The 26,177-nt window shown below is 33.2% G+C and overlaps 2 protein-coding genes across 3 annotated transcripts in view; one reads left to right on the top strand and one right to left on the bottom strand.

Moving 5' to 3' along the window:
- Window positions 1–1,623: 1,623 nt before the first annotated feature.
- LOC126716832 (exonuclease DPD1, chloroplastic/mitochondrial) overlaps window positions 1,624–26,177 on the top strand; it is a 75,806-nt gene continuing 51,252 nt past the window's right edge. The window contains exon 1 of one of the 2 annotated variants that reach the window (XM_050417830.1): window positions 1,624–1,664. The gene's annotated coding sequence lies outside the window, so the exon portion shown is untranslated. Of the gene's footprint in view, window positions 1,665–22,458; window positions 22,542–26,177 lie in introns of those variants that run through there. The other variant, XM_050417829.1, reaches the window with a different exon arrangement.
- Window positions 16,524–17,936, bottom strand: LOC126719139 (uncharacterized). Its single transcript, XM_050421726.1, has one exon. The coding sequence runs from the start codon at window positions 17,934–17,936 to the stop codon at window positions 16,524–16,526; it is 1,413 nt and encodes a 470-aa protein (XP_050277683.1).

The following is a 26,177-nucleotide window of genomic DNA, read 5'->3' as shown; positions in this document are numbered from 1 at the left end:
AGTTGAAATATCATGCAATTTGGGCCTTAGATAACGCCTTGCTAGTCAATTAATGTATTTTTTTTTTATGGGAATTAAGGTCAAGAATATTCCTAGCATGCAAAGAATTAAATTGAAACCACTAGACAAATCAGATTTTTTGATCAATAAGTATCTTGGTCTTCTTGTGATCTTACATGCGGTCTGCTATGCTTTATTGATTCCTTCGGAACAAATATGATTATTGAACTCTATAATTATGAACTCCATTATCTAATACTAAAAGTAAGAGTATTCACATCAGTTTGTGTAAAAAAAATTGTTTATTTTAATATAAGAACAATTTTTTTTTTTATCTTACATATTCACTTTTCAAAACACTATACATCAAATTATCTATTTTACACTATATTTCATTATAATGTAAAATTTTTCTTAATTTTTTTTAAAATTTTTTCTTTTTCTTCATACATAACAATCACCATCCATTCTCTTTTGTTATCCTACAGATATATAAAGAAAGAAAAAAAAAATAAATGCAAAATGAGTAGTATTAGTATAAATTTACATGATTATTGTAGCAACTATGTATTTTTACATAACTTAACATTACCTGGTGTGGGTGAATTTTGGGCTTAAGTTGGATAAAATGTGGTATTTTTTCTATTATACAAGTACTAATGCAAGTGCTCTAATACTACAAAATAAAATTTGAGATAAAGTTACATTACAAGAAACTTTTGTTTTTGTTATTTTAGCAAGGCAACTTCGTGATCACATATAGCAGCAATTTTGTTAAAATTGTCTTTAATTCCTATCATATTGAAAAATAACTATATATATCAAGTATAATAGCTATGAACGGGATTCCAAATAGCTCAACTAATAAAAATTTGATTTGATACACAAAACATTAATTGATATCTTAACTTGACGATAAAGAATAATCACCATGAATTGAAATTATTTCTTATTTATTTTTTGAAAAAATTATAGCCACAAAAGGCACTAGAGATACCGTTAAAAATCTAAACTAAGAATAGGTTAAAATCACCAACTTTTGAGTCTATTAAAATTGACCTAAATAATTCATGACATGATCAAATCACTTTTATGACATAATTTGCCCATGCATCACATGGAGTGATTTATTAGCCAAATAAATATGATGAGAAGTAAGAACTACACTTTTCTGGGACCCAGCTCATATAGACATTGCTGATTTGGCATGGAAAATTGGACAGAACATGAGAAATGTAAGGTACAAAACCTGAGAGGAGTTGAGCCCGGATGGGGCATCATTCATGGATCCGAAACTTTAGGTTGGAAGTTGAAACTCGAAAAATAATAAAATTATTATTATTATTCATATTTTTTAATGGTTTTCCTCAACATTGCTTTCTTACAATCACAGTTGCTTCTTTTGCAAAAACTCTCATCTCCATAAGCCATTCGAAACAAGCTCTCTTTCTCTCTTTTTCAATATAAAATATCACATTTCAAATCTCATACAAGTATAAATGCTTGTGGGGTGTGGGGGCAAGGGTCGGGGTTCAAGTCTCTAAGAGGGAGCTTCATACACTTAGATTAAGCTAGAGTAGAATTCTATCTTGTATAAAAAAAATATAAAAAAAATCTCATGCAAATCCACTTGTTTTTTGGGTTTCAATCTTAACAGTTACCAGGCATGTCTCTCTCTCTCTCTCTTATTGGTTTCTTAGAAAATGAAGTGAGAAAAAGAAAAAGAAAAAGATAATATGAATTTGGAACTGACTTTTGTTTCCGTTTATGCTCGATGAAATGAAACCAAATCAAACTGGACTCAGCAATACTGTTTTAGCAAAAATTCGCTTTTTCAGTGTCAGAAAAGAATACTGGGTTTTCTTTAAAATTTTTAGTTAGTTCTATCAAAGTTGATCACTTTATGTGCCAATTATATGTAAGTTAATGAGTATGAGTTATTTTATCAAATGGGGTGTTTCATTTTGTTGTAATTTTGAGGATTTCAAATGACGGACCTACAGTAGGGCAGGGGTCCTAATGGCCCCCCAATTAAAAAAAAAAAGGTATACATATATAATCTGAAAAATTAAGATTTGCCCTTAAATATATATATATATTTTTGGCTCTTCTTCCTCTCTAAAATATTTAGATATTGACCCACAAGAAAAAAAAAAAAAAAAAATCTAATCCATGCCACTTTAACTCAAGAACAATAGGAAAATCCTTTGGTTTAAATGAATTAAATTGTCTAAAAAAGAACATCAATAACCTTTGGACAAACTAAAATTTACTACAAAATAAAAAATAAATATGGACTAAACAAAAATAACACACAAAGCAACAAAATTTTTACCCATACCTTTTCTCTCTCAAGCTCCGTTTCTCAGCTCTGCCTAACCTCATTCTTCCTCCACTCAACCTCAACACCTCCATCACTGCCATCTGCTGCTGCTGCTCTTCACACTCACACACGAGTTGAATCGGCTAAGGTATGGTGAATCTGAGAAATTTCTCTCCTCTCTGAAGTTCTTTTTTTTTTTTTTTTGTCTCTGCCCTATTGCTCTGCCTCTGCTCTCTGCGTTTTTTTGTGGACTATGGTGTGGACCGTAGTTTGTGTTGTATTTGTGACTTTTTTCGGTTTTGGTTTTATACTTTTATACTTTTATGACTTAAAAAGATAATAAAGTTCTGTGGAAGTAAAGCTCCATGTCTTGTTAAAGCATCGGCGCATTTGTTGGCCTCTCTAAAACAATGCTTGATCCGGACCAAAGGGATTTTCTTGAGGCCTTCTTTGCAGTCAGACACAAAAACATTAGTGTAATTTAACCTGCTGCTGTTACTAGATACTGGATCAGCCACGACTTGCGCATCCATCTCTATTTCCACAGCAGGCAGCTTGAGAGCAATACACAAGCGAATTCCCTCCCTTAAGGCCCATAATTCTGCTGCCACACTTGTAGTGACCCCAATAGCCCGAGCATACCCTTTCACCCAGTTTCCAGCACTGTCTCTAATGATTCCTCCTCCCCCAGCCAGCCCCGGGTTACCCAATGAAGACCCATCAGAGTTCAGCTTGAACCAATGGAGAGGAGGGGGAGTCCATTTTACCTGAATTTTGACTCATTTTGACACATGCTTCCCATTAAGGCTCAGATAGGCCACCACCGTGGCTTTCAAAGGTCTGACTTAGTAAATAGATGTGATTGCCTAACCTTTCAAAAGCATGTTGTTTCGGCGAAGCCAAATAGACCACACAACCATAGGGAAGATAATACCCCAATCAATCTCAGAAACCCCACATTTACGCGAGCTTTGGCAATTCAGACGCAGCCAATCAATAATGTTAATTCCATAGAAAAGAGAAGGGTGGATTGGAGGAGAAAAGGAGTTCCAAAAACTCTGAACCGCTGGGCAGTCCCTCAAAGCATTCTTAATGGACTCAGTATCGGTCTTACACACAGGGCAGACCGGATCTAATTGCATGCCTTTATCACAAAGGTTGGCTCGGACAGGGATGCCCAAATGGCAGAACTTCCAAAGAAAAAACAGCACCTTCGGAATAGATCTAACTTTCCAAACCCAACCTCCTTTAAACAGAGGAGAGCTCCAGCCATGCGCCTTCTCTAACACAAGACTATAAGCATCTTTAAAATAAAATTCACCACTAGGGGAGGATTGCCAACAGATACGGTTGACTCCACGGTTAAGGAGGGGGAATGGAGTTGCCTTCATTTCCAACACAATTTGCTTAGGGAAGGAGAAAGAGATACGCTCCAAATTCCAGCCAAAAAAACTTCCAACATCCACAAGCTTCATATTTTCCTCACCTTTGTTAAGAGGGCCAGATATGAGACTTCTAAGGGATTCCCTGTTCAGCCACTTATCTTCCCAAAAGGATAAACCACTGGTGTGACCCGCTATCCATTTTGTGCCCTTATAAAAAGTGGCTTTTCCCTTTCGTAAAGCTACCCAACAAGGAGAGCATGAGGTGTTCTTAAGAGGGGAGCGAGCACACCTTCTCTAGGGGCGATACTTATGAGACAATACATGAGCCCAAAGGGAGGATTTCTCCGAATCAAATCTCCAATTGAGTTTGGCAAGAAGTGTGGTGTTTTTGGGCTTAGCTGCATGAATGCCTAGACCATCCTTTTCTCTTGGTTTAGTTATCTTATCCCAACTAATAAAGTGCACTTTTTTCTTATTTTCAGACGAACCCCAAAGGAAATTACGACTAAGTCTATCAACCCCTTGAAGAATTTTTGCAGGGAGAACATTACACTGCATTACATAATTGGGGATGGTGGATGTCACTGATCGGGTAAGAATAACTTTTCCTGCAAAAGACAAAAGGTTGGCCTTCCATCCCGCCAACTTGTTCTGAACACAATTAATAATGAATCCGAAATCCTGAGGGGAACCTGTATGTTTAATAGGAAACCCCAAGTATTTGCCCAAAGACTGAGTGGATTGAAACCCCAGGATACCACACATCTCCTCTCTAGAGTCAGAATCCAAATTAGGGGAGAAAAATACCCGAGACTTATCCCTGCTGATTTTTTGACCAGACAAATCACAAAAGGACTCTAACACCTCCTTTATGGCAATACAGTTCTTGCGGTCAGCTTTAGCAAAAAGCATAAGGTCATCGGCAAAGAAAAGATGCGATAAGGAGGGGCCACCCTGAGACGCTCTAATCGGATTCCCAAGATTGGCTTGGCATTTCTCTGCGATTAGTGCCCCAAGAACTTCCATACACAAGATAAAAAGGTATGTAGAAAGCGGATTGCCTTGCTGGATCCCTCTTGAGGGTTGGAAAGAATCAAGGGTCCCTCTATTAAAAAGGACAGAGACAAAGGTAGTTGAAACACAGCTCACGATTAGAGAAACAAACCGGTCAGGGAATTTGAAAAGCTTCAGAGTATCTCGGATAAAGCCCCACTCCAAATGGTCATAAGCTTTTTCCAAATCCAATTTAATAGCCATAATCCCACCTTTCCCCTTTTTCTTGGATATAGTATGGACCAACTTTGTGTGGTAAGACTCTAACCTTGTGATTTAGGTCTTTGTGCGGCCAATGGTCAATAATCAAATAGCATTAATTAACTATTTAAGTCATGGCTTTAGCCAACAAAGTGAAAACATTGTTGTCATGTCGTGGGCTTAGCTGTGTAATTGTGTTCCATTCTTTGAGTTTTTTTTTTTTTTTTGGTTGAGAAGTCCCTTTTTTTTAGTTGGTGTATGTAACACATGATTAACAATTTAACATTAATATTGTTATGGCTTTTAAGGGCATATTTGTTTTGTTTTGTTTCGTTTTTTTTTTTTTTTGACTAATTTTTGGTATAATAGAACTACGAAATATGGAAATAATGAAACATTTTTTAGGACTACAAAATTTCTCTCCAAAACTTTTTATTTTCATAATTTTGGTTTTGTTTTAAGCTTTGGCCTCCTTTGGTTCAAATCCAAGTTCCGTCCCTGTGATTTCATTGTACTTAAGAAAATTAAGCATGAATGGCTTTTAGTTTGGATGATTCTGGGTCACATTTTGTGACTAGGATTGATTTGAAAATGTTGCTAATATTGGCATGGTAGTTTTTTGGGATAAAGTTTTAAATTTTAATAATAATATTCTTTTCTTTTCTTTTTTGTGATTACAATTTGCGTGCTTGGGATTTTTTAGATCAGGTATTGGGTTTTCTTTTTCTATATTTTAGCTAGTTCTATTAAAGTTGATCACTTTATATGCCAATTGTATGCAGGTTAATGAGTTTGGTTAATTTAATCAAATGGGGTATTTTATTTTGTTGTAATTTTGAGTATTTCATTGTACTTAAGAAGATTAAGGCATGGATTACCTCCACTTTTTGATGATTTTGAATCACATTATGTGACTAAGATGGTTTGAAAATGTTGCTGATAAGGGGTTGGTATGTTATTGGGGATAAAGTTTATCATTAATATACATTGTTGTTGGGCTCTTCTACTTTAATGAAGATCTGGACTTCTTTTGGGGAGAATATCTAAAAAAAATCAAGTGATTTGCTGGACCCTTAAATTTGAATTTCATAGTTTATCATTAATATACATTTTTCGTGTTGAGTGAATTGCAATATTTCATTATGCAGCACGGATGCTTGAGGTGGTAGATAATTTGCGGTTGGTTCATTGCGATAACTTTTTTTTCTCCCTCCAATCTTTCTCTTATCAATTTAATTGGTTGAAAACACAATCGGTGCTATTTAACAAATTTCCACTTTGAATTCATTAGATTTTATTAAAATGCAAAACCCCATTTAAGACTAACAGGTATTTGCTAAACTATCTAGCCATGCAACTATAAAAGTTGATAGTGTATATATTCTGTGTGGGAGTGTGGATATGCATACACAAAACACACAAAATTAAAAATACAAATTTTGTGTTCCTACTTCTCTATAAAATCTAAAAGGGAATAAAAACCAACATCAAAGTTGAATAAAAATTGTATCTGAAAGCATAATATAAAAGATGTTTCTTATTAACTTATATCCCAAAATTTTAAGGAACATCTCAAATAGTTTAGTAGCTAAACATAACTTTTAGTAACTATAGCATTCAGTAAGAACTTTCAATATCTGGCCTACTTTACAATTTTCTTTTTCAATAAGTAGCCTAATTTACATACATAACAGCTTAGCAACTGAGAGAAGACTTTCACTGAAACTTCTATGGCACCATCAAACCCCAAACTTGTCCACATGCGCTAATAGGCTTTGAGACATTTGTGACACTTACTCTCAACCAATATGTTTCGTCTTTCCTTTAGATTCAATTTTTCCACCATGTTCTATAATAAGTTACATACAATCATCATAGAACTCCTAATCATAACTTGAGGCAAGTTCTAAAGAACTCCATAGAACTCCAGTTTATGGTTTTCTTCCATGCTATCTATGTGTGGGAGTGCACCATTAGGTACACAATTCAATGTAAACATTCGTCTCTAGTCTAGAAAAAAAAAGGGTGAATAATCATCAGTTGAATTATTTCCATTTAAAACAGATTTTGGATGCATGTTTGATTCAATAACTTAGGAAAAAAAATAATTAATAGGAGTTTCTTTGAATATGTTATGTTGAACCTATGACTATAAATAGAATCTAGATTAGATTTCAAAGAAACTACTACACATTTACAACTTATTATAAAGGAAAAACAGAAACCTTGAGATAGAAGACAAGTAGCTCATCATCTTCGTCTAAGTCCCCCCACATCACCATTCACATCCAGCAAATCAATACGAACTACAAATCACAAACATAGAAAACTCATCAAATTTTCCCCACAAGTAAAACAATAGTACAAATACAAAATAAGTTTGTCATTGAATCCTTAACATTGAAACAGTAAGCAACGAAAATTAATAGATCAGAGAGGGCTTTAAAAAAAGAGCATCAAGAACTCTCATTTCCACCTTCATGTTTGTGTATTGAATTGATGTTAGTTACATTGAAAACTATACATAAAATAAAAACCCATAAACAATTTCATCTAGAATAAGAAAATTTTGTTTTTTCAATTTTAACTAACAAATCAAACAGCAAAGCTATATCAAGGGAAGGAAAAGAATGGAAACAAAAACATGCCAATAGGCTGCCTGGATGTTCATGGCCTTCATGTTGGATTTAAGTTGTTCATGGCTTTCTTGTTAGACTCAAGTTGGCTTCTTGGACAGTAAAAGTTTATAAAATTTTCACACTATTACACTCCCTAAAATTCTCCGAATTTGAAATAATATTCTAACTGCAAAATTTATGTACTAAAACCCTAATAACTTGCTCAAAATTTAAAAATTAACAAAATCGAAAGTCTTTCACTTAAAAAAAAAAAAAAAACTTTTTGGGTAAACTCTATAAAATAAGCAAATTTAAGGGGAAGAGAGAGATTTATCGTGCACAAAATCCCTAAGAAACTTGAGCCTTGAGGAACTTACAGCTAAAAATTATAAAAATTGAAACCCAAAAAAAAAAAAAAAGTAAAAATCTCATTTAACCAAGCATAACATAATATTGAACTTCTCCAACAAACATACTACATATATAGTAGTATATTCTTTTGGAGCAAAAAAAAAAAAAAGAAAGGACAAAGAAGGAAAAAAACTTCAAATGCAGGTAATTAAATTAAGCTTACTACCAACAAAAAAAAAAAAAAAGGAAAAAAAATAAACAATGAATAGAGAATCATTTGTAACCCTTGCTTAATGATGTACAACTACAAACATGGAAAAAAAAAATATGAAAGCATCTGCAACGAGAGAAGTTATTACAGTTTTCTTCCCATATGAATGATGGTATGAGAGTTCCCAAATATATTAGATTGAAATAACCAACACAAGTGAAATAGAATAGAATACCATAGAAACATCTTAGTAGAAATAACATAAAAAATACGTTTATTAGAAGAAAAAAAAAAAAAAAAAAAAACAAAGCTATAGTTCATTGCTTTGTTAAATCTCTCTAAAAAGAATACTTACCAAAACCTACAACGTAATCCACAATTGGCAAATTAACAAAGCAAAATTCATAATTCACAAATGTATCTAAAAAGCACCTTCACAATTGATTGTGGTTCCATTTACTTTTGCTTCATTTTTTTTTTCCTCAACACCCAAATAGATGCTCAATTAAAATTGTGAGAAGATAATCCAACATGCAAAACCCTGAAAAGTCTCTAAAAATCACAAATTTGGTCATCCATATATAAAAAAAAAAAAAAAATATATATATATATATATATATATAACTGTTGGATTAAGGACATCAAAAAATAAAACAAAAACCAAATTATATGAAAACATTTTTTTTTTTCACAACAAACAACCAAAACAGTCACCAAAAACATTGACAATGATGACAAAATTAAGGACATCAAACCCATTTAGAATTACCACGTTATGATTTTTTGTTGATGACTTTGATTCTTTCTGGCTTTCATTGGCAAGTAGAACTGGCCTCATTGCGTACAACCCCAAACCATAATCCACTCTCCAATATGTCCACTAATATATTTAAAAGTGAAACAAAAATTAAACCTGAAAAACATATAAAAACCTCAACTTTTTTTTTGATAAGTATACATGATAAGGATGATGTGCCCCTAATTTTATTAAAATACATAAGAGGAGGATGTGGAATTAAATCATATGATTTGGGACCGGGCTCTATCTTCTCAATCGAACACATGATGCAACTGCATTCATTTATTTGTTTATTTTTTATGTTACACAACTTAGTAACTTCCTATTTATCATTCATAAGGAAATAAATAAATAAAATTAAACATTAGATTACTCTATAATCATCTTTAAAAAAAACTAATAATAAAAAGAGTTCCTATCAACCTTCGAAAAGTATTATGTATATAACCATGTTTTGAAGATTGGCCTTTGGTAGCAATTATGAGCAACATAAACAGCTCCTTCTATTTTTGAAACGATACTCAGATAATCTCATGAACACATCGATGACATGCCAAGGATTATGCAGTAAAATTATGCGGAATTATGCAGAAAACTTTCTGCAAAAATTGATACACCAAAAACAATTTGCTTTGATTCTAAAACCCAATCCATGTTACACAATCGTGAAATTGAAGTATGATCTAATATCAATTGTGGGAAGTGGATATCAATCTAAATGATGTAGTATACAATGGTAAAATAAAATAGTTTTTTTGGCTGCCAAAGATTATGCAGTAATATTATGTAGAATTATGTAGAAATCTTACTGCAAAAATTGAAAAACCAAAAACAATTTGCTTTGATTCTAAAACTACGCATTAATGAGAAGTACAATCTGATCAATTTAAGAAATGGAGTTTTACATGTTGAAATACGTTGGAAGGTGATTTGAGACGTGCCACCAACACTTTATACTTCACTACTTCAGAGTCTTACATTCTTCCAATAAGCCACAACACATTAAAAAAATGAGAACTGAGATATTTCCAAATAAACCAAGGTAAAATAAAATAGTTTTTTGGGCTGTAAAATTATAGCACTATTGAAACGACATTCATGCAATCTCACAAACACATCAATGGCATGCCAAGGATGCTCGTCTAATATAAACACAAACATAAACAAACGAAAAAAAAAGGGTCTCATATTAATATAAATAGAGCAAAAGTTTTGCACCAAAAAAAAAAAAAAGAATTGAGATGTAGAGATACCTCAACCAAAGCAGGCAACTTCTGTCAATATTTATACACTGTGTGGAAAGGAATAAAGGAAGGAAGGAAATCAGATAGGCAGCCGTTACTGCAAAACGGTAGAGCAGGAAGGTGGGAGGGTAGAGCAAGAAGGTGGGTAGCTTTCAAACTCTCTGTTTTCTCACGCAAGAAGGCTTCCACGTTTTTTTTTTTTTTTTTTTCCCTCCCTTTAAGCTTCCCTCCACGTTACAATCTTCAAACTCTCTGTCTCCTCACGTTTCTATTTGGTCACGCAAAACCCTGAAGGCTTCCACTTTTTTTTTTTTTTTTTCTTTCTTCCTTTAAGCTGAAAATGCTCACACAAAAAAAGGCTTCCACGTTTCTATTTGGTCACTTTTTTTTTCTTTTTTCCTTTAAGGTGAACTGAAAAGGCTTTGGGTTGGGTTTGATAGTGGAACTAAATAAATAAGAGGTAGGCTGGATTAATTATACAAATTTATTATAGAGTGATAGTGGAAGTAAATAAATAAGTAGTGGGTTGCATTTATAGGGCTGGGATTTATAGGGCTGAAAATTGTAAAAACCATTTTAAAATTGAAGCAATTTTTTTTTTTTTAAAATGACGTGGTAGCCGATGTGGTGCAACATGAGAGCAGCAGCATTAAACGCTATGCTTCAGGTTTTAGTAATATATAGATTTGGCATTTGATCTTCTAAGAAAAAGAAAACACTCCATATTTATTATAAGAATATGTTCTCATTATCTTTTGTAACGATTGCTCTAAGTCAATGGCGTTAAAAGTTGAGCTTGTATTGTTTGTGTATATGCAAGAAAATGAAGAAATAAAAGCACAACAAAGAGATTTAAGTTATTTAACTACAAAAAGTGAAAAACCCAAAAATTAAAAACAAATAAATAAAAGAAAAAAATATTTCCTAAAAAAGGTTAATCTCTATCCCATCTCTCAAAGACTATATAGTATAAATAATGGCTCAAAAATAAAATAAAGGACTTCCCCGAGCAGGCTAAAAAAGGCATCTATTATGTATATATTTCACTCAAGCCTCAAATTCAAACCAAACTAACACTTAGTCCAAAAATTACAATTGCTATGGCTAATGATAAGTCTACATCCACTAATGTCCAAAATAGTGACCTACAAGATGACATGGCATAGGAAGCCATTACCTGAAGAAGTTTAATAAAATACAGCAATTGGGAAGCAAACAAAAGGGAGGAAGATAGGGTCCAAAAATAAATTCAAGTGTAGCATCTTATAGCATGTGTACTTTGATTATGACATAGTCTAAATACCAAGTCATTAAAATAAACTAACATGAGAGGCCCTTCAACCCGCCTCAATTACAAACTTCGAGTAACACAGGAAAAAACCATAACGGTTCTGAATTTCAAGGATTAAATTGAAATGAAGGTCTAATGGTTGAGTGTGAAATCAGGGGTACTACAAAGTGTGTAACAACATTCTTGTGCTAATATTAGCCAATAGCATAAAATTTCAAGTACTATATGTGTCAAAAAACTATAGTATCACTTTCAAAAACACTTAATAATAACGAATATGTATATATATATATATATATATATATCCACTGCATTAAATTTGAAATGTTTACCTCATACTAAGCAAATCAATACTAATAAGCTCAAGTTCCGTACCAAAAAAAAAAAACAAATAAGCTCAAGAACTTCATCTTTGATAGAAAACAGACCATTTAAACCAAAAAGGAACATACCTCTAAATCAAGATGTCATGGAAGATTTTCTGAATGAAGAAAAGGCATGGAACTTGTTTGTGCAGAATGCAAAAGATATAGTTTGAGCCAGAATATGTTACTATTTTTACAAGATCAATTGCTAGGAAATGTTGTGGCTTGCAATTGGCGATCAAGTCAATGGGCAAGTCCATGAGGAGCCAAACGATAAGTGGGTTGTGGAAGAATGCCTTATTATGGGAGCATCAAGAAGAACATCTACCTACTAGGCTGCCACTAAAATTTAGCTATAACTCATTGGCAAGTAAGAATGTTTCAACATTTTTTTTCCTTGTATTGGTACCCAACTCCTCTATCTTTAAGGTCTCCATCAAACCACTACCCATCTTCACCACTCTTTCCCACAAAGCTGGCCTTGAATTATCTAAGCTATTATGACATCCAAACTTAAAGGACTCTGCCAAGCAAAAATACTTAAGACAAGAATAGCTCTTGTTCTCCATTATTCTTATTCTAATCAACCCCATTACTCAGATCTAGTATAACGTTTTTCTTTTCTTGCTTCAAAGTATTCCACGTCAAGTGATAATGATCATATTTTTTTCCCCTGCATCTTTCTTTGTTCATCTAACTCCTCTATCTTAGACTTTTCAATCAAAGACAGATCCACCATCTTCAAAGTGCCAACATTCGTAGCCAGATAAGGGACAGTGTGTGACTATGACCCATCATTGTTTTCCACAAATATCAAACTTGAAAAACTAGAATTATTGATTGAAGCACTCTCTAATTTCAATCTGGATTGTTGCAACATAACACGTTTATACAATGCTAACATGAGCTGCTCTACTATATCAATTTCAATGTTGGCGCCTTGGGAGCTCACTAGTCAAATATATATAAAGGAAAACTAAAAGATTACATAATAGTATGCTAGCATCATTTGCAAAAATCAATGCTAAATTACAAAATGTTTTCAACTAGTGGGCTTTTCATCATGAGTAAACACAAAGTAAAATATTAGATGAATTCTACTTGTTATGTCTAGTTATAAAAATACTATATAGACAAAATTATGGATGAAGGAAAAAGTACATTATATCACTATACATAACTTCCCATTTCACATGCTTTTGAAACTTATCTTCTTCATTTCAGAAGCTATTTTGATGACCACAACCGCTCCTCCATTTAAGAGGATTTCTCCATGCCTAGGACTTCAAAAGTTGATAATTTTGGTTTACTGGGTATTATTTAAGCAAAGTAGTAGTTGTCTTTTAGAAGAAAAGTCCAGCCTCACATTTTCACTAAGAATTACTTCTAAGGAATTCCATATAACTTCAGAGAATTTGTAAGGTAGGTATAACTAATAATTATGATTGCAACAAAATAATGGGTAAATTTAGCAAAACATAAAAAAGAAGAGAAGGAATTTTTAAAGTCATCAACCTTACTTGGTTTTATGTTATTGATGCAACTTGGGACTTGAGGTCTATAAGACCTTTTTTCGAACTGGTAGGATGCACCTCAAATTGAAACACCACTAACAGCCCCACAATGGTCATATCTTCAGCAGCAGGTGAGTGTTCCAACCCCAAATCATTCATTCACCCACAACCCACACATATGTTGTTCAAAACACCCAAACACACCCACCCAAAGCAGATCAGCCACAAACCATCACAATTCCACCAAAAACAAAAACTAAGGAAATCAGAAAACAAAAATAGAGGGAGAGAGAAACTTATCTCTAGTGGCTGAATTTGAAGATTGTTTATTAATTTCACTAATGAGGTCAGTGACACAACTTCCATTAGTGAACTAAACTAGTGGATAGCCCTAATAACATATTAGATTTAACAATAAAAAACTAAGGCTCAACCAAAAAGGAAAATATAAAAATTAAAATTAAAACATATTTTTCTTTTCTATAATAGGCCAAAGGGAAAGCATTGGTCATACTACTTAAAATCATATGTCTACAATAAATTTTATAGAATAGGGTTCATGCTTTCACAGTTAATGTTTATAGAAGTAAATATGCATGTGGATTTGTGTAACTGTGCATGACAACTACCTCCAGGCTACAGAAATCAAAGTGGTTACAAATGAGAAAAGGTACCTAACAAGTAACAAGTAGATATGCTTCTGAACTCATTGGATCAATAGTGCATCTAAAATTGGAGTTCCTTTAAGATGAGTTTATAAAACTCAAACTTAACTGATACAACTTTCCCAACTCAGATAAAGAAAAAAAATCCTCAAATATCACAAGCTTTCTAAAAGGACAGATCTGAAATATATTGACTGAAATGGCAATTAATTAAGAGTGGCAGTGTGTAAGGGCTTTTTTGGTTTTAAAAAAAATGGTCACTCATCACTCATCACTCAGTTTTCATCACCCATAACTCATCACTCAAAATACCTCAATTTCTTGATTCCACCCATTTGGCACATATTTTCAACTTTTCATTACTCAAATTTTTTTTCTTTTTGTGGGACCCATACCTAAGCAATGGTTAGAGACTGTTGTTAGCTTACCCGCCAAACCCTCATCTCCCACCATTTTCTTCACTGCACATTTCATTTTGCCACCACCACAATTACAGTTTAACACAAAAATTCCATTCACAGTTTAACCAAATAAGTACAAACAACAAAAACTCTCAACAATTTAACACCACCCAAAGCAGCTCATCACCCCAAATTCAAAACTCCATTCATACTTATTTATGATACACCACAAAATAAAAAATAAAAAAAAGAGCTTCCAGATCAAAAATGAGCTTCCAACAGAGCTGTTCCCGATGCCAACAACAGAGCTTCCAAATCGAAGAACGAGCTTCCAGATCAAATCATTGCTATGGATGTTGAGAAGATCGTTGTTGTGGATACCGATTTCAACGCTCTGGCCAGAACATTGCTGTGGAGGCTGATTTCGACGCTCCAGCCAGATCGAAGAATGAGTATGATAGCAGCGATGAGGAGAACGAGCGCGTGATGGAGCTTTTCGGTGTGTGGTCGAAGATCGACACCGATGATCTCTCGGCTTGGGTTAGCGTGGGTCGGCGTGTGAGTGACCGGTGGGATAAGAATAAAAAAGAAAGAACGGAAAAAACGCTGAATCGGAAGAAAGCAAAAAGAAAGCTATGCGTGTGAGTGGTCGGGAACTATGAGCTTTTTGCTCTAAAGAAGAACACAAAGAAGAAAAGATAAAGAAGAAGAGAGAGAAAAAAAAAAGTGACATGTGGGATGTGACAATGCCTGGCTTTTGGGGCCCACAATCTCAGCAATATTACGAACTTGCCACTGAGTAATGGAATATTAGTTTTGAAAACAGCTGAAATGAGTTTTCACTTTCCCTCACTATCACTCATTTTTTTGAGTCATAGAATCATGAAAAGTGAGTCACGGAACATGAGTCACGGCATCCAAACAACTGCTCTTCCGTGCGCCCCACCAGTTTTGGATCATGAGTTATGAAAACAGGGATGATATCACTCAGTTTTGTGGGTTTCCAAACAAGCTCTAACATTGCCTAGCATCTCATTAACCAGACCCCAATTTCAGTACCATATCAGGCCATATATGCTGAGGATTACCAAACACATATATCTTGAGGAGATATACTAGATGGCAACACGTCACAATACATATATCTTGAGGAGAAAAGCCGGTGCCACCAATAAATAGTTCAATTTACAAGTACAGCTCCTAAAACCAAATAATCTCTTCTATGCTGTAACAACAGATTGCTCCAAATCAAACCATCACTTGGAACGTTAACAATACTTAGTCAAACTATGAACTCTATCAATAAAACATGAGAAAGAAATATCATAGGAGCAGCTTCAAGATATATACTATATGTTAAAAGATAAAATATAGGAGCAAATAAGGAAATACTATTCATAGAATCATGAGTAAAATAAAACATAAAGTTACAGAGGATCAAATCTAATTTGGAAGTTTAGAATGCATGAATGAATGACTATTGGTTTAATTCAGAATTTTCACTCCTAGAGAGTTGCATATTTTAACTACAAGTTGATTGCAAAAATATATGATCAATCAATAAAATTCTAGGTTTGATGATATATTGCAGTAAATTTAAATTCAGTTCAAAATAAGACTCTGAGGTCTCAGTTTTATTTTTTAAACAAAGCTAACATTATAAATAATGTCAAGAATAAAATGGAAAGATGACTTGTTTGGAAAAAAAAAAAAAACAGATATTCACACTAACAATCTCAACATAATGTTATAAAAGGTGAAGGAGACCCATTTTTTATAGCCATAATAACACATTCAATTAAGCAATAAAAAATTGATGCTCAGCCCAAAAGGAAAATGTAAAAATTAGAATTAAAACCACATTTGTCCTTTCTATAAACAGTAATTGTGGATATAGAAATTACATGGGGCCATTGATAGATCAACTCTTTGCAAGGAAGACTACATTTGTGACATGGATGGTGATCTTTAGTTTCCTTAATTAAAGAAAGGGGGTGTCAGTGACAATCAAATGTTTAAGAGCTTCCTTACTTCTTATTTGGATATTCCCCGAGAATACATTTGGGATGTGCAGGATAAGTGCAATCTGCACAGTAGTAAAATCAATGGCTTGGGTTTCGTTCTTCTTCACAAATATCACAATAATATTCACCAGAGTCATCTTCAGCTGCATAACTGAGAGTGAAGGGATGCTCATGTTGTTTGTATCTTGTGGTTTGTGGTAGTTTTGCACATTTAAAGTCGAGTGCAAATTCACAAGCGATACAACGAAATACTTGATATCTTCTATCACCACAACTACTGCAACTCTGTTCAAAGTCTATGTATGAGAGGATGAGTTGGTGCTTATGACCTTCGTGGGTAAGGATTTCTGGGACCAAACTGCATTGAACATCAAGTTCAAACCAGCATGACTTAAAACTGTAGACGAAGCCATTTGTTCTCTGGACACAGGCAAAACACAAAAAAAAAAACGACTCTTGGAGGGTGAGTGGGTGTTGATGAAGCGGGTGTTGCTTTTTCATTAGTAAATTAGCACAAGATTTATGAAGAAAGAAGCTACACTTAGCACAACTGTAAAAAGGAGGGCAAATGGCTCTTATGCACCCGTCGCATTTTTCGTTATTGTAAACCTCCTCATCAGTGAGCTTTAAGTCATGCTTATGACTGAAGTGTTCAATTTTTGCGGGTATTTCAGTTCCGTCCTCAACCACTTTGCTATTTTTGACTTTGTAAGTTGCTGCTGACTCAACAGATTGATCGAGCTTTGCATCTTCGTTCTCCTCATCTTTAAGTTCCAGTAAATTTATGTCCTCCCTGTTTCTCTTGTTTATAGCACAATTGAGGTGGGCAACGAAATCGCATTTGGAGCAATAGTAAAGCCCGTAGCATGTGTCCACCTTTTGAACACAGAGTTGACAAAATCGGGGGTCGGAATCATGGAGTTCAAGAGAAGAATGGGTGAGGTGGAGGGGGTGTCTGTGACATACAACCTTGAGTCTGCGTGGGAAAGAAGCGCAACTTCTATGAATCCAGAAACAGCATGTGGCACACAAATTGGGCACACCCTTGCCTTCTTTGCTGCAAATGTCGCAAGTGAATGTGATTGACTTGCCAAAGGGAGTCAATGGGTGATTGTGGAATTCAACTTCAAGTTGGGCAACAACACATTTGATGTGAAGGTTGAAGTCACAACGATAACAACGATAAGTGTATTCCTTACGAGATTCATTACAAACTTGGCATCTGCTGTTTTCTTTCTCAAGATAACCAGTTTTTTCGTCAAAAAGAATAAGAGGATGTAATGGGTGCAAGGGATGGTGCAACCCAAGAGGTACTTCTGCGCACGATTTATGATGATAGTACCAAGGGCATCCATCTCTTGGACACCCGTAGCTAGGACAATAAATTGATTCTTGGCACCCATGACAAGTAGCTCCACCTCTGTTGTCTGGAAGGTAGACCAAGGGATGCTTTGAATCGCAGAAATGTAGAAGTCGCTGTTGTTGCTCCATCTTCTTGTATCACATGCACAGAGTCACAAACAAAATAACATCCAATTTGTTTAGAGAAAAATAAAAACGTGAGTCAATACAACAAGGCTAGTAAGTTGAATCCAAATCTATATAGATGAAAAGAAACAAAGACAGAGAAATAGGCGTGTGAAACACCGATTTCTTTAATTTAAGAAAAGATTGAAGGCTTCTTGTTTTGGGTGGGATCAAACGTTTACGAAGGAGGAGTGTGTACAGAATTTGGGCGTGAGTGAGAGCAGCATTTAATTTGCACATGAGTGTTTGATTTTTTGTGTCTAATAAAAGAAAGTAAAGAAGTTCGGATTGAATGAAAATTGGATTTGGGCCTGATTGTTTAAGAGGCCTAGGTGGGGATGAAATATTTTTATGGTTACGGCAAAAAACTGTTATGATAGATGATTTCTTCATCTCTTGCAAAGATAAAAACAATACAATCTGTAACTTCCTCTAGTTAAAGATTTTATTATTGCTTTTTTTTTTTCTTTAGTTAAATATGATTTTTTATTTAAAGGAAATGCACTAAAAAGTTAAGAATAAATAATAAGAATATTTTAACAACAAAAGTTCTAACCATTTCTTTAAATTCCCCCAATTCTTCAGACTTAAATTTTTTTTTTTTTTTAATGTCAATTCTTACCATTCATCAAAAACTATTTAACCCAAATCCAAGTTTTTTATTGTTCTACATATCAAGTTGGGAGTGCAGCTAAATTTGCTTTCATATTTGATATGGTTAGTTCTCTATTATGCAATTTTTCAATTAAGTCAGGTCAATCACTATAACTCAAAACAACAGTGCCATTCAAACAAAACTTCCAACAAAAAATTTACTAGTGACTATAGTTTGAGGATACAAAAATATAGTATTAATCCAAATGCAATAGAAATTTACTACATTTAATATCTATATGACAAATTTTAAGCAAGCATAGCAACTTACCATTTATGAATAATAATAGAAAAGCACACGTATATATGAACAAATTTGCAAAAGCAACTATTAATACTTATAGCAAGAAGAATTCAATCTTGGCTTCAGAACACACCTAGAGAAGCCTCCAAGTTACCCTCAATTTCAATATTGTTAGAACCAAGGTCATGAAGAACTCATTAATGACTTCTACTATATATAGTGTATCTTATGGTATCAAAAAAAAAAAAAAAAGTTCTCCAACTCAAGAGAAAAGGAAACAAGAAAGAACAAAAACACAAGCAAGCAAGAAATATATTCTTGCTTGCCAACAACTTAAAGTAGTATAATTTTCTTTTTCTTTTATCTAATCTTTTATATTTTTTAATCTTACTTATCCATGTCAGACTTCTTACTACCATTTCCTTTTTCTATTTTTTATTTTTTCTAAACATGTCCATGCTAAAATGTTTAAGTAGCTCTCTCACCCTGCTATAAATACCCTTTGTGAGTCTCTTGGTCCTTCAAAAAACAAATTCCAAAATTACTGACTTATATATTTCCTTTTCCTCTCATTTCATTTCTCACTTTCAAAGAAAATGGTTGATTTAGATTGGAAAGCAAAGATCGTCTCGCCCGACATGCCTCACAAATCTCCAAAATTCTCTAACAAGCTCCAAGTTTTGGTTCCATTTACCTATCGTGCCGCTGAAATATCGGCTGCTTCCGATACTTCTTGTTCAGCTTACGAGAACTATCTTCGCTTACCAGAGCTCCGAAAGTTGTGGAGCTCCAAGGATTTCCCAGGTTGGAAAAACGAGTCTGTGCTCAAACCGGCCTTGCAAGCTTTAGAGATTTCGATCAGGTTCGTTTCCACGATTTTGTCCTACCTGAGATCATACACAAACAGTGGCGAGTGGAAGCAGAGACTCGAGTCGCTCACGACGAGTCAGATACAGCTCATAGCGAATCTCTGCGAAGATGAAAAGGAAGATGGCGAGACACATGGCAAGGCGCCGATCATCGATTTAAGATCATCTAACGGCGTGTTGGCTCGCGATGGGAGCTACGCTGAGGTGTGGAAGGTGCCAGGTGAAGCGGATGCCACAGTGGTGAGTCAGGGCAATGATACCGAGCCATATGAGCCCTTTTTTTTTTCATAAAAATAAAAATAAAATAAAATAAATAAAAAACTTGGTTATACACACATAAAGTTCTATCTCTTGTGTATGATGAATTTTGAGGTGAAATTTTCATAAAATTGTACTTTGGAAATTTCATGTCAGCCTACTGCTAAATTTTCCTTATCTTACTTTAGGGAGATTGAAAGAGTTTTTAACTTATAAGAGTTGTGGGTCATTTTTAGCCAAAAATCATGTGCCCTTCTTGATATTGAACTTTCAAGGCACCCATCCATAGAAAGGGTGGTCAAACAGTGATGGCCAATGTAAGGCTCAATGTCTATATATGCACTTAACTTCCTTTCTAACTTTTTATTTTGAAGGGGTTTGACATGTGATAAATCAAAAGATCCAAACAAATTTTATAATTTTTTTAAATTTATAATTATTGATGTTGTTTTTTGTGATTGATGTATCATAAAAATGATGTTAATAGTGAGTTTTTGAGAAAAAAAAATAATGTTCTGATAATAACTTACCACATTAACAAGTTTTGAGAAAAGGTTGTGAAAACTTTTATAATTATTCTCCTAAAAAAATTGTGACTATAGAATTTTTCAATAGTAATCCATATTGTTCTTGTATTGTGAATGTGATTGTGGGGGAAACAACAGAGTAGGGAATGAAAGAAAGAAAAATTGTTTCCTTCAAAAAAAAAAAAAAAAACACCATGCATAATTTTCTTCCTTTCTTGGCAGTTTGGTAAACATTACTTGTAGTGCATTTGTCTTATGATCCTATGTGCCCAACTATCTCAAGCAAGGCATAATCAAAGTCACAAGATGCTAATGCTTCCCTTTGTAGAGCATATGCAAAACTTCACCTTATAGCATACTATTGACTTTATCAACAAGCTAGTGCAGTACCAAAATTGGTGCCAAAGCCAAAGAGATTTACGTAATTAATGGTGTTGTTAATTTCAAGACAATGTATTATGGTGGCCTAATAAACAAGTAACCATCATCATTTGAATTGCATTGTAATCATTCTTATTGTAATAGTAATGTAATTAATGTAATCATTCTTATATATAGTACTCAGACATGTGATAGTTGAAATATCATGCAATTAGTTAATTAATGTAATTTTTATTTGGGAAGGTCAAGAATATTCCCAGCATTTAAAGAATTAAATTGAAACCACTAATCAGATTTTCTTTGTCTTGATCTTCTTGTGATCTTACATGCGGTCTGCTATGCTTTATTGATTCCTTCAGAAAATAATATGTTTTTCAAGCTTTATACTTATGAACTCCATTATCTAATACTAAGAGCAAGAGTATTATCTGATACTAAGAGTAAGGTTATTCACATCAGTTTGTGCAAAAATTTTTATCTATTTTAATATAAAAACATACTTTTTCTTTAATACTACAAAATAAAATTTGAGATAAAGCTCCATTACAAGAAACTTTTGTTTTTGTTACTTTAGCAAGGCAACTTCGTGATCACATATAGCAGCAATTTTGTTAAAATTGTCTTTAATTCCTATCATATTGAAAAATAGCTATATATCAAGTATAATAGCCATGAACGAGATTCCAAATAGCTCAACTAATAAAAATTTGATTTGTTACACAAAAAATTAATTGATATCTTAACTTGATGAAAAAGAATAATCACCATGAACTGAAATAATTTCTTATTTATTTTTTAAAAAAAATTATAGCCACAAAAGACACTAGAGATACCATTAAAAATCTAAACTAAGAATAGGTTAAAATCACCAACTATGGAGTCTATCAAAGTTATCCTAATTAATTCATGACATGATCAAATCACTTTTATGACATAATTTGCATGTGCATCACATGGATTAGTGATTTATTAACCAGCTTAATATGATAAGAAGTAAGAACTACACTTTTCTGGGACCCACTTCATATAGACTTTGTTGATATGGCATGAGAATTGGACAAAGTATAAAAAAAGAGAAATGCTATGCCATAACATTTTTACAACAAATCATAGGTGACAGGTTGTTACTGGTTGTTATTGTTAAGACAAAAAAGTAATCTCAGTGATAGATTTAAATTTGAACCAATAACAACTAACCACCTATAATTTGTTGTGAAAATATTATAAAAATATTGTGGTTAATTTGAAATAACAACTAACCCCCTATAATTTGTTGTGAAAATATCGTAAAAATATTGTGGACGTAACCGTCTTCGTAAAAAAAAAAAAAAAAAAAAAAAAATTGTAAGGTACAAAACCTAAGAGGAGTTGAACCCAAATGGGGCATCATTCATGGATGCGAAAGTTTAGGTTGGAAGTTGAAACTCGAAAAATATTAAAATTATTATTATTATTATTATTATTTTTAATGGTTTTCCTCAACATTGCTTTCTTACAGTCACAGTTGCTTCTTTCACAAAAACTCTCATCTCCATAAGCCATCCGAGATAAACTCTCTTTCTCACTATAAAATATCACATTTCAAATCTCATACAAATCCGCTTGTTTTTTGGGTTTCAATCTTAACAGTTACCAGGCATCTCTTTCTCTCTCTCTCTTATTGGTTTCTTAGAAAATGCTGTGAGAAAAAGAAAAAGAAAATATGAACTTGGAACTGATTTTTGTGTCTTTTTATGCTCTATGAAATGAAACCAAATCAGACTGAACTCAGCTTCTAATACTGTTTTAGCAGAAATTCTTTTTTTTTTTTTTTCTGTTTGTCTGTGTCAGAAAAGAGTACTGGGTTTTCTTTAAAAATTTTAGTTAGTTCTATCAAAGTTGATCACTTTATGTGCCAATTATATGTGGGTTAATGAGTATGAGTTATTTGATCAAATGGGGTGTTTCATTTTGTTGTAATTTTGAGGATTTCATTGTGCCTAAGAAAATTAAGCATGGGCGGCTTTTAGTTTGGATGATTCTGGGTCACATTTTGTGACTAGATTGATTTGAAAACGTTGCTGATAATGGGTTGGTATTTTTTTGGGATAAAGTTTTAAAAATTTTTAACAATAATATTATTTTGTTTTCTTTTTTGTGATTACAATTTGCATGCCTGGGATTTTTTAGTTCAGGTGCTGGGTTTTTTTTTTTTTTTTTTTTTGGTCTATAGTTTAGTTAGTTCTATAAAAGTTGATCACTTTATATGCCAATTGTATGCAGGTCAATGAGTTTGATTTATTTGATCAAATGGGGCTTTTTATTTTGTTGTAATTTTGAGTTTTTCATTGTTCTTAAGAAGATTAAGGCATGGATTACCTCCACTTTTGGATGATTCTGAATCACATTATGTGACTAAGGTTGGTTTGAGAATGTTGCTGATAAGGGGTTGGTATGTTATTGGGGATAAAGTTTAAAATTTCATTGATGGTATTCCCCCACCCCTGGTATTGAGTCCACTTTTTTAGGCTTTTGCAACCCATACAAAGTCCAAGGGCTTCGCTTATCTGAAGCAAAGCTTGTTTACATTTTGGATCAGGTGATTTTTTGGAGAGGCATAAATCATGCCTATATTGCTAAATATAATATATTAGTAGTTAAATTAAGAACTTGATCTTGAAGTAAATGACATGAACCATAATAACAATAAAAACTTATCAAAAGACACGAACAAGGATAATTTACTATTCTTTTGTTTTTTGGTCTAAGCCTATAGGATACATTTTGATTAAACCTTATGCTTAATTCAAAGATATTAAAATTACGTATAAAAAAGTTATATTTAAACTTTATATGACTAGATTATTATCATTTAGTCTATTTTCATAATTGTTATCAAATTTACTTATTAAAATTTTAAGAAATTGAAATAACTTTTGTAAATTTGAACTGACAAACTTTGTACAAATTGCACAATTCATTTAAGGTTTATCCCCAATAATACCGGATTAGTTAGAACTAGTCTAATGAACACAAAAATAACCAAGATTACATAAGCTGAATTTTAATTACCTCCGGAAATTCCATGATTGGTGGTTTAACCCCAGCTGCATACAGTGGAAGAATGTTATAGTGTTCATACTGTTCCTTCTTCTTGTCGACATCTTTGGCATATCTTTCTGTCTGTGATGACAAAATCAATATTTTCAGTATTTTCCACACCAAATGGGTACTAAAAGAATTCCTGTCAGGAAACCAAAATTAGTAAAAACAAAACCTTTTCATCAGTTTTTATAGGAGATACAAATGTCTTCAGCGCCTCATACAATACTAATGCAATCTGAAAAATCTTAGCCATCTCCTCCCTTCATCAGTTGAAAAAATAAAATTATAAAAAATAATAATACTAATATTTGAATAATGTGCTTAACAAAAATTTAGGCATGTTAACAGTTCAAACTTCAAAATCAAGGCTCACGGTTTTTTTTTATATACGTCGTCTATGATATTTTCCTCATAGAATTTCTGGTAAAACAACTGAATTTCTTTTGGATCGTTGTTTGCAAGGATACACGTTGTTTCATCTTCTTCCTGCAAAGGAGATTTTGAAAGATTAAAAATAATTTTCATTCACATTTAGAACCTGTGAAATAAAATATGGAGTTTTAGTCTTCACAGTCATAAAGTTTAATCTTTTAAAAGTTGTGACAAGGCTAAAATTATTTTTCAAATTTCAATTGAAGTCAATTTTCATCTTAAAAATTGCACACTTAACCTTTTTCATAAAAGTTAACGGTGTAAATCACATCAGATTTGGCATTCAAGCTAGCTTAAGGCATGAACAAAACAAACACAAAGAGTTCCAACTTCTTACATTATAAACTATATGCAATAAGTGAGATATGGACAATTATGCAATAACAACAACGCGGCTAAAAAAGTAACTGACAATTAACTATTATGAACATCCTGTCGCTATTATTAAATTTAAAAAGGTATCACAGAATGGAGGCTAAGATGAGAATTCAATTTTATATGTCTGTAGTAGTAGATAGAATTATAGAGAATTACCATTTCAAGTCTGTCCAAGAGATATCTCTTGAACTGGAGAACACCGGGTCCACTTGAATTTGTATCCATGTAATGCGCCCTCTCATACGCATGGAAGCGGCCTAATTGAACGAACAAACAAAGAAACAAAAAATTCATAATAATATTTTGAAGAAATTAAAGGCAAAGAAAGAAGGAAGGAATGGCGGTTAGTTACAGAGATAAGCGACTCTGGGATTTTGGGGCTGGATCTCATTGGCGACGCGGAGAATAGGGATGATAGGCGCTAGGGAGGAGGGGACGAGCTCGCTGTCGATGACTTTCTCATCGTTGTTTTGGAGATCCACCATACTCGCCATCTCTCAATCCAATCAATTTGTTCTTTTCTCCAATTTCGATCTTCTTCTTCTTCCTCGAGTTGAGAGAAAAAAAATGGTGAGAGAGAGAGTTGTAATGTGAAGCTCGGTGTGCTGATCATATTGGTGTATTTAAGAGAGATATTTTGGGAGAAGAGTGGGGCAAAGGATTTCTCCGGATGGAAGAAACGAATTAAAGTAAACACATTTGTTGGGATTTATGCTCTCTCTCTTTTTGTTTTGTTTTGCTTTGTTTTCCGTTGCTTTTTTCCGTTTTTTTTAAAGCGCTGAGAGAGAAAAGTTTAATAAAACAATTGACTGTGAATGGTGATACCCGTGAAGCTTTTCATTTCTTTGTTCTCTGATAGGAAGGAAGGTAAAAAGTGGCGGGAACTGTGATGCGATGGCTTTTGAGGAGAAGAATAATATTAAAAAAAGTTGGAAATTACATAGGAAGCCTTAGGGATTTGATTTTTGTCAATTAGAGGTCCAAACTTAGGAAACCGTTTCAGTTTTCAATTTTCAATATTTTTTTTATTTTTTATTTTTTTATTTTTGTTATTCATTTATGATATTTTGACGTAAAACAAATAGTCCCTCAAAAAAAAAAAAAAAATAGGATTGTTACGTTTACAATATTTTTACAACAAATTATAGGTTGTAAGTTGTTATTGATTTTAATTTGAATCTACAACTTAAATTACTTTTTTGTCCCCCCATAACAATCAATATATAACAACCCACCACTTATAATTTGTTATGAAAATGTTGAGGATATACATTTCTCTATAACAAATATTGAAAAATAGCAAACTATTGTCAATTTTTTGGCATTCACTTTCTTACTCTTATATTTCTTCTCAAAAAAAAAAATTTCTTACTCTTTA

Source organism: Quercus robur, chromosome 3 (assembly GCF_932294415.1).
Source record: "Quercus robur chromosome 3, dhQueRobu3.1, whole genome shotgun sequence".
NCBI lineage: Eukaryota > Viridiplantae > Streptophyta > Magnoliopsida > Fagales > Fagaceae > Quercus > Quercus robur.
Note: the sequence above shows the minus strand (reverse complement) of the source record. Positions and strands in the feature narration are given on the sequence as shown.